This window comes from Oryza sativa, chromosome 11 (genome assembly GCF_034140825.1).
Source record: "Oryza sativa Japonica Group chromosome 11, ASM3414082v1".
NCBI lineage: Eukaryota > Viridiplantae > Streptophyta > Magnoliopsida > Poales > Poaceae > Oryza > Oryza sativa.
This window is the reverse complement of record NC_089045.1, coordinates 30,918,934-30,929,218: the sequence shown is the minus strand read 5'-3', so window position 1 is coordinate 30,929,218 and position 10,285 is coordinate 30,918,934. Positions and strand designations below refer to the sequence as shown.

The 10,285-nt window shown below is 44.7% G+C and overlaps 1 protein-coding gene across 1 annotated transcript; it reads right to left on the bottom strand.

Moving 5' to 3' along the window:
- Positions 1-2,797: 2,797 nt before the first annotated feature.
- Positions 2,798-5,248, bottom strand: LOC4351217 (scarecrow-like protein 34). Its single transcript, XM_015762414.3, has one exon. It carries the CDS (start codon positions 5,199-5,201, stop codon positions 3,123-3,125), a length of 2,079 nt encoding a protein of 692 aa, XP_015617900.1. The 5' UTR covers positions 5,202-5,248; the 3' UTR covers positions 2,798-3,122.
- Positions 5,249-10,285: the final 5,037 nt, after the last annotated feature.

Here is a 10,285-nt window from a genome sequence, read left to right as displayed (position 1 = left end):
GCCCGGGTGGCTGTTTGAAAAGCTATTGGCCGGGTGCCGATCTTATGTCATTTCTAAAGACTGATACATTGCACATACTCCGACTGGACGAGACGCACTGTCTCATCCGTGTCGTTTGAGAAGCACTCACTTAGTTGTTTACAAAAAGGAGTTCAAATAAAAACAATTGCAAAAACAACAGCCTTTCCTTGAAGCCTGCATTAAACACTTATTTCTCATGGCTTGCTGAGTATTCCCGTACTCACCCTTGCTCTATATAAATATCCCCCCCCCTCAGTTGCTGAAGAAGATGAAGCGGATCCTGCTGATGAGGAGTTCTTCCAGGAGCAAGCCGGCTACGATGAGTTTTAGGGTTTCGGCCTAGTTCCCAAGTCGCGCCTGTGTTGGTTGGTCCAAGTCCTGGCTTCCGTTTCCCTTATGTAATGCAGTTGTGAGCTCGGGATCTGTCCACAGCCCAACATGACTATACCTCTACTCTATAATAAAGAGACCTCTGTTGCTGTGATATTCTGTCTCCCTGTGATACCAGCACTGTTTCCTGGGACTGGTATCGATTAACAGGTTAATTTGGAGCGTCACGGGCTAGTTCCGGTCGGGACTGGTTCGGGGCATGACACGTACTCATGGAGTTGAGTACCGGGACTCATATGGTACCCTGGTTGGAAATCTAAAGGTTATATGTTTTATAAATTCTGCTTTTCCAGATTGTCCAATACTGCTTTTTGCAAAGAACCCTATTATATGTCAATGCATAACATATTTCCGTGATAACTTGCTGAGTATTGTGAATACTCATCCTTGCTCTTATAACCTCCTTTTTCATATCTGGGTCAAGAGGAGGACCCTTATGACTATTACTACAAAGACCCTGATAACTTAGAAAATCCCTAAAGGTTATACCTCACTAGTCAGAATGTATAGAAACTTCCGCTGTGTACTAATTAGATGGGTGAATACCTATTATTGTAAAACCCTTAGTATTGTAAGACTTTAACGTATGCAATGAAGAACCAGTTATATTGTATGTATCGATTTTTACTGATCCAGGGATTGATACATTAATCTCAGTCGGATCCAAGTTGTTAGTTTTGGGACCCGACAGGATAGCTAGCTGGCTATATGGATGTTCGGAGAGTCTATTTTAGAAAGGTTGTTGGAGATTCTCTAACTGCTATCTTGTTACTGAATTACTCCTACCTAACATGTCAGAAAGATGAATGAAATGCACATCCCTTTTTACAGAATATAGGGGGGGTGTTTAGATCCAGGGTGTAAAGTTTTGGCGTGTCACATCGGATATTATATAGGATGTCGCATGGGGTGTTTGGGCACTAATAAAAAAACTAATTACAGAATCCGTCAGTAAACTGCGAGACGAATTTATTAAGCCCAATTAATCCGTCATTAGCAAATATTTACTGTAGCACAACATTGTCAAATCATGGAGTAATTAGGCTTAAAAGATTCGTCTCGCAAATTAGTCGCAATCTGTGCAATTAGTTATTTTTTTAGCCTATATATATTTAATACTTCATGCAGGTGTTCAAACATTCGATGTGACAGGGTGTAAAATTTTTGGGTGGGATCTAAACACCCCCTAACTCTACTAGCTTAAAATTGATATTGTACCTAACTTCTCCAACAAATTGCTAATCTTTTCACAAACTTCTATCTGAAACACAGCTATACAAGCTTGTTTAGTGTTGCAGCGTGAAATTACTAGACCAAATACCTGTTTAGTAAAATTAGCCCCAGTATATATAAGAAAAAAAACAGTTCTATGCTTCTGAAATGCAAAAGACAGATAAAACTGCACCTACTACATCAGTCTGTAATTATCAAACTATCTCAGCACATGGAATGCATGATAAACCAAACTAGCAGTATTTCAAACCTGCCAGTAATCAAAGAAAACACAACCCAGGAATATGTAAAGTACTAGAATTTGTAAGGAAACACGTATAGAAATTTGCAGGGAACCTTTGGCCCAATGTTCCTCAAAGGTTATGTTAAAATACTTAATTAACCGTGCCCAAGGAACGAACGCAGCCTAACAGATGAAGCTATTGACCAACAATTGACTATCATACAACAAATTTGAATATTTGTAACTAGTTTAGTGGACTTTTTCTCAGGTACCATCAAGATTTAATATGCTCTCCTAGTTCAAAAAAAAAAAACCATCAAGATTTAATAACATCCTGTCAAAAGAAAAGATCTATCTATTATATTGCAAACTAAGCAGCCATTTTTATTTTGGAATCATCAATGTCAATTTCACATAAATAGGAGTATATCACAGAGCAGGTCCCAGTGATCAACTCTCAACAATATTTACAGAAAATTAACATGTCTTCAATCTGGTAACCTCTTTTTGATGTACTTGTCTGACTCAAATACAAGGATATCCAGCAAGAACTGCCTGTCAAAATGAAACTGTGGGAAACATCGGGAAATGTATGACATCTTTTATTTTGCGGACAGCATGCAGATATATACATTGAATACCCCACCGCCCACCCTTTTTTTGTTAATCAGTATCGCTGTTTAACTGTTGTCAGATTTGAAACTGATTTTTTTGGAACATATATCACAACTTTATGAGTGAATCCATACAAACACAAGAGTTGTACTGGCCCACAAACCATTAATATTAGAAAGTAAGACAGCGATACACACCTCAAACACTTTGAATAATTGGTGAACAAACTGCACTGCTCAATCATGCAACTGTTATACTTTTGCCAGGGAAATGGAAGTATCAAGATTTTTTTTGAAAGAAGGGAAGTATCAAGAATTTGCGTACACAAAAGGAAGTGAATTAAACATGACAAAGAGAACATATCATCAAACACGACAATAGTGAAAACACTATAGTAGATTGTCAGCAAACAGAAGAGCACACAGGCCTAAACTATAGTAGCAAAAAAAAAAATGAAGTTCTCAATTTATTTATGCTGGAAATATATATATATATATATATATATATATATATATATATATATATATATCAAAATCTTATGTAGCTAGCTCTACATTGCAAATGAAGATATTATATCATGTAGGAGTATATATCTAGTTCTCAATTTGTAAGTAATTGAAGCAGATAATTAAATCTTGAACTAAAAGAGGGATTTGTGATCACGATCAGCTACCCATGTGGACATGGCGTACAGTATCCGCCCCTTCCATCCCTGCAGCAGCCAATTGTGATCGACGTCGATGACGAAGTCTTTGTGATAGAGTTTTTTGACCTTGTCTCTCACAAGCTCAACCACCTGAGGCTGCAATGGCAGCTGCGTGAGGCCGGCCCGGTGGTTGCGCACCAGCCACTGCTTGTACGTCTCCGGGCGATCCACCCTGTCTGCGCCCTCGCAGGCGATGACGTTGAGGGCCCAGCGCCCCAATATGTCCCGCTCGATGAGCAGCCGCTCGTCGTTGTCGCGCGGGATGGTGGCGTCCAGCATGTCGAACTGCGACGAGTAGAAGAAGAGCGTCTCCCTGAAGCGCGTCAGGAAGAAGGGCGCGCCGTACGCGCCATTGACGACGCACTGGACGAACACGTGAGGCCTCATGTCGCGGATGTTGTTGAGCACCATGTCTCTGGGGCTCGGGCTGTCCACAACCACGCTCTCGTCCTGCAGGGCGTTCAAGAAGTGGAGGCAGTTCACCACGAGCACCTCTTCTTCTTCTTCTTCTTCTTCTTCTCGGTCGAGGTGGAGGTCCTCGCGGCGGACCGTCTCCCACTTTGCAGCAATGGCTTGGAACCTGAATGGCACGCCGAATTGGCGCGCGCAGTTGCTCAGCCGCCGGCCTGTCTCCTCGATCTGGTCGGCTGGCCGGAACCCCGGCTGCGGGAAGTCGATGCCCGTAATCCTCACCTCCGGCGGCCCGCCTTCCCTCTCCGACAGACACTTGAACAGACCTGGCCACTGGAATCCGTAGCTGAGGCCGTAGTCCACGATGTGCAGCTTGCGCTTCCCCGCCACGGCGTCCAGGATGGTCTTGTTGGAGAAGATGAAGCTCACCTTCTTGATGCAGCAGGCCGCCGCGAACAGCTTGTACGCCTTGAGGAAGTCCACCGTCGACGTGCACTTCGCAACGAGCGACTTGTACACCTGGCTCCCCGTGCCGGCGAGCCGCGCCTCCAGCCCCTCGGCGAAGCAGCACGCCAGCCTCTGCGTCGCGTCCCCTCTCGCCGACGAGTTCTGCTTGATCTGCTTCAGCAGCTCGGTGGCGCTCCGCCGGTCGCTCGTCGCCACCGCCTGCGCGCAGTGGATGAGCAGGGTGTGTAGGTCGACCACCGCCGCCTTTGCGCGCGCCGCCCTCCGGCCGGCCCCGCCGCCGTTCCGGGCCTTCTTCTCGGCCTCGCTGTCCATGGCGACGCGCAGCTCCTCCATCCCTTTCATGATCACCTCGTACCAGTTGAACATTATTTCGTCGAACATCTCGCTGGCGGCCGCGGTGGCCTCTTGCGGTGGCACCATCAGCTTGCTGCTCCTGCCGGTCTCCGCCTCCAGGTCGTCCTCCTCGCCGTGCCTGTTCTTCCGGCCCCTGCCGCTGCCGCCGCTTCGTCCGAACATTAACGTGGGCTCATCCACCGCCGGCTCCGTCTTGAGCAGCGAGGCGCCGTCGAAGCCGGCGAAGAGGGTGTTGTTGGTGGGCACCAACTTGTTGGCCTCCTCCCTGCCCTTGAGGAACGCCATGTTGAGCATCTCCATGTTGTCGGCGGCGGAGAACAGAAGTTTCAGGTCTTTGTCGTCTTCCGGCGCGCTCCTGGTGTCGCCGACGTCGGCGTCGTGGTTGTCGGAGACGGGGTGGGGCGGGGATTGGAGCAGCTGAGAGAGCTCGATGGGGTCGTAGGGCCAGGAGGCGTTGGCGGCGGCGGCGGAGTTGGTTGTGTTGTTGGTGGTGGCGGAGGCGGAGTCGTCGGAGGAGTTGGTGGTGGTGTCGTCGGATGGGGCGTCGAGGATTTGGGCGTAGGGCTGCTGGGCGTGGAGGAGAGCAGGGTGGTCGGGAAACTGGTAGAAGAACTTGTCGTCGATGTCGTCCTCCATGAGCATGCGAGAGATGAAGGGGAGGATGAGATCGTCATCGTTGGGGTCGTCGCTGTGCGGCGTCGGGGGCAGGTCGAGGAAGAGCGACGGAGAGAAGGGCTCGAGGTCGACGAGTTCCTCCAGCTGCGGCGCGGCGGCGGCCATGGCCGGGCTGTGGATTCTTGCGATCCGATAATAGTGGATGTTAGTGTGGAGGGAGACAATGGAGACATGGAGGAGTTAATGGAGACAGGTTCAAGGAAGGCGGCGGCGGGGAGGAAGACGCGACGCAACTCAACTCGACCTCGTCTTGTTTATTGGTCGTCGCCCCCACCCAAAGTCGTTTGCGCGCCAATGCCTTTGATTACGATGGAATATACAAATAAATAAATATATACTGATTATTTCCCAAACAAAGTGATTTTTTAATTTAAAAATACAGAGTGATCGATTATATATTAAATGAAGAATAACTAGCTGGGTGGCCCGCGCAATTGCGCGGCTAACACCCATATAAAATTATCTATGTTTTACATATGATTTTACTTAAAATTTGTTAAATAACTATCTCGTTATGTTAGAACATTGAAAAACCGACTTTATCACCCCGGTGCTTTTAATAGTCATGCTAATCACTACGCCTTATTTCTTTGTCATCGCTTTATTTACTTGCTCGATCTACCAATGCTTTCATTCATCCTCCCTGAAACCTCTACAAATTTGACCTTGTGGTTTTAGAGTTCATTGTATTGTTGGGTTTCATTTTTATAATTTTTAGAAGTCTCACCAAACGCCGCTACTATACTTCTCTATGGCCCGCCTGCTGCCTCCCATTTTTATTATCGTTGAGATTTGAAAATCGAACATGATAATAATTGAGGGGTTTTTTTTACTTTCTAGAAATCCCTCCAATCGTCGAGATCATGCTGCTTAACGACCTGCTCGTCGTCCCTCCTCTTAATTATCATTCAGATTCTATTTAAGGTTTTATTTATAGTTTTTACATGTCCCATCTACCTACACCACTCTAATTTTTTATGGGTCTATTGTTTCTCTCATCTTTATTATAATTTGTTATTGTTGTGTTCTGTATGGACTATTTTTTTCAAAAATAAATATTTCTCATTGTGATATTTCTTTCATTTATAAATTGTAATCCTACTTGAACTCTTATAATTATTTTTTATTTACTTTACCACCCTTGGCATGTCCTCCTGTGGCAACTGCCTCCTATCTCATTTGTTTGCACACACTCACTTGCCCATTGCTTCTCTTCTTTGTCATCTCACTACACCGGTAATATCCATATCATTGATAGGATTTTTTTATAATTTTTTTAAAATTCCTGCAAGCCGTCGTTGAATGCCGCCTTATTTGCCGTCCCTTGGTAATATGTTTGTTTTCTTTTGATTAAATGTGGTATTTTTTTAGCCCTGCAAATGTGAATTAATTCTTAGATAGAATATGGTCGAGAATTGATGATCGAACATTACAGGCTGCCAAATACTGACCTTGATCTTGATGTCTTGATAATTTCTATACCTCATATGTAATATTTGATATTTATAGTATTATTTAACCATAAAATTATCTCCAAATGCAAGAAAAATTAGGAATATATTTTTATCTTTCAATCTACAACCAACAAAACAATTTAACTTCTTACTTAACAAAATTTTGATCATATTAAACTTGCCTTTCAATGACATCGTGTGGGCGCGTGGCTGATTAAATCACGCGCTGCTGTGCAAGGAAAGGAGGCATTGGTTGGCTGAGTGAGTTTGATTGTTAGCTGACAGGTCTCTTTTTTGGTTGTATGCGGTAAGTGCCATGGAAACAGATTGATTTTCCTTTTTTTTTTTTGGTAAGTTTCTCCATGGACAAAAGAAACGTTGTCAACCCTCTGTCCGGTTGGGCCATCACAGTCCGAACAAAATTTTTATTTTGCTGTATAGTTTTTTTTTTTACATAGTTTGAGTAGGATTTGTCATGTACTCTTTCTTACTTATACTATTCCGATCAATCTCAACGGTTAAACTATAAGTCTGTCATGATCTAGCGGTGTAGATTTTTTTTCTTTTTCTTCGATTAATGTGGGAATTTTTAGCCTCTACAGCGAACGTGGTGCCTTCTTTTTGAGCTGTCTTAATAATATAATAGATTTTAGAAATATTTTTTATCCGTCTTCTTATCAGTTACTAATGGCACAAGAGCTAGTATGCAATAAAATAATACTGTGTTGTAATTATAAGATTTGCCAAAATCTACTATAGGTGCTTTGTAGTATTCTTTTTTGATAAAATAAAATAATGACTTCAATTGGACTCCTCACACCATGTTTTGTATGATGACTTATCACTGACCCACACCCACTCTCTTTGTTATTTTTTTTTTTCATTTTGGTCTTTTTCCTATATATCGTGAGATTTGGAATCATATCGTTTGGACACTGGTCTTGTTTTTTTGAGAAGAATATCGCCAGGTGTACACGCATCGAATTCAGGTTCATTGAAATGAGACACAAAGTTTATTTTCTTTTCCTTGAATCGCAAGACAGTCATATACAGATGATGTGCTACCAGTAGACTTTTGTATCGGCAAGCACACGCACGTGCGTTTGACTTTGACTTTTTAGCATCTCAAGGCTATTATACCCCTACTAAGCTTCACAATCTATGGCCTGTTTAATCCTCTGGCAAAATTTTTTAATCTTGGTATATCGAATGTTTAGACATATGTATGTAGTATTAAATATATGAAAAAGAAAATAATTACATAGATTGCGTGTAAATTGTGAAACGAATCTTTTAAGCCTAATTGCTCCATGATCTGACAATGTGGTGCTACAGTAAACATTTGTTAATAATGGATTAATCAGGCTTAATAAATTCGCCTCGTAGTTTACAAGTGGAATCTGTAATTTGTTTCGTTGTTAGCCTACGTTTAATACTTTAAATGTGTGTCCGTATATTCGATGTGACACGCTAAAACTTTTCACCCCTGAATCTAAACACAGCTTATAAAGATAATTTGATAATTTAGAGAGTACTCCTTCCGTCCCATAAAAAACTAACCTATTACTAAATGTGACATATTTTAGATATATCCGAATTTGTTGTACTGTAATATCATATTTATTATGTCATATTTATTTAGTATTAGGTTTTTTTTTAACGGTGGGAGTAGTTGCCTTGCTAGATGGTCTTTTACTATGCAGGTGACACCCGTAAAATTAGTTTCATCCGTAAACTGTTGTCACCACTTTTTAAGTAGCTATAAGTGGTGGACGGACATGCAGTAGTATTATTATTCAAGCATTGGAATGAATTGATTAATTGATGAATACGTAAGTAACACTACTGGAAAAAAAACAGTTTTATAGGCGGCTAAAACGTATTTTTCAGGCGTCCATAACTTCTGTCCGCAACCAAACGCCTACGAAAATCAATAATTTTTGCGGGCGGCTGAATCCACCCACCTGTGAAAATATTTTCAGCGTAAAAAATATTTGGCCGCCCTCCCCTCCGGCCACCGCCACCACGAGCTATGCCATCATGAGGGTTTTGGGAGGGGAGAGGGAGGGGAGGGGAGTTGCGCCGCCACGAGCTCACCGCGCCAGCCCGCTGCCGCCGTGGAGGGGAGGGGGGGAGGGGGGAGCGTCGCCGACGACCTCTGACCTTGGCCACTGCATGCAGCCGCCGTCGCCACCCTCCCCCATGACGCTTCTGGATCCGGGATAGGAGGGCCGACAGCCGGATCTGGGAGGTAGGAGCGCTGCCGCCGACCTCCCTCCTCTGTTTTCCGCCTCGCGTCACCGGCCACTGGCCTCCCCCTCCCCCCTTTGGCTGGATCTGGGAGGGAGGGGAGGCGAGCCGCGCCGAGGGTGCGCTGCCCCCGAGCGTCGCCTCGCCGTTGCTGCCACCGACCCCGCGCCTCGCCGTCGCGGATCCTACTGGCCCCGCCGCCGAACGCCCGTCACTGAGTGAGAGGAGAGGTGAGGGCTGGTTGATGGAGAGAGGTGAGGGAGAAGAGAGGCCGGTTGAGGGAGAGGATAGGTGAGGACTTAGAAAAAATCTAAGTGATGAGTGGTCCATTTATATTCCACGCCTATTTTCGTAGGCGGACGTAAGAGGTCCGCCTTCAAAAATAAATGGTATTTTTACAGGCGGACCGCTTAAGTGGTCGGACAGCGAGTTTCACCTCAGTTTACATTTTTGTAGACGGTCATTTGGGTCCGAGAGCCATATCCACCTACGAAAATAAAAACCCTCACGTCTGAAAAATGCTTTTTCTAAGTAGAGTAAGCTACCTAGGCAGCTTGTCCGTTATGTTAACGATGACTAATTAAGTTACTACGCTAAACCTTCGTATTCGATCATGCAGTAACTAACTTTGGCTGTGTTTAGTTGGATCAAAGTTTGAATTTTGGTTAAAATTGGAGATGATGTAACTGAAAAGTTATGTGTGTACGATAGGTTGATGTGATAGAAAAGAACTGAAGTTTAGATCTAATCACAGCCTTTATGGCAAAATATTAAAATGCAGTCACTAGCTACGGTCCACCAGTACGTCCGGGCGGTCAGTGCTTAGAAGGCTGCCTTTTCTTTCTTTACTACTTTCTTTGCCACCATGTTGGGATTGAGTTGGGCCGGGTCTCCAAACTGCATGTGATATGGTATGGCGTTATTGGGCCTTCATGAACTTTCTTAATAGACCAGAACTTCCGGGAATCCTAGAGGAATAAGTTCACTTGGTGACCCTCAAAAGTGATCGAAATCTAATCCGTGACTCTAAACCACGAAACCGATATCTTAACCCTCAAACTTTTAAAACCGGTGCAATTTGACTTCCTTGACGGTTTTGGAGAGCGGTTTTACTGACGTGGCGCCTACGTGGCGGTATTGACCAGGACTCTTTTAAACATGGCATGTAGGTGGCATTTAGAATTAAAAAATATGTGTGAGACCCATTTGTCATTGACACGTGAAAGAAATTGTAGGACCCACGTGTCCCTTCTCTCTCTCCCCCTCCAGTTCCTTCTCCCTCCTCGCCGCTCCCCCCTCTCTCTCTCCCGCGGCGGGCGGCGAGGGCCGGAGTGGCGGCGGGCGGCCGCCCGTCCATCGGCTCCACCTTCACCGCCGCCGTGTGGTCATTGTCACCGTCGCCGCCGTCGTGCCGCATTCGCTTCCGGCCGACGGAGACGCCGAAGAGCTTCGTGCCGGGGCAGGAAGGCATGAGGTTGAGGATGG

Bases quoted from the DNA above. Each gene is read 5' to 3' on its own strand.
- LOC4351217 (XM_015762414.3), bottom strand. From the start codon at position 5,201: ATGGCCGCCGCCGCGCCGCAGCTGGAGGAACTCGTCGACCTCGAGCCC.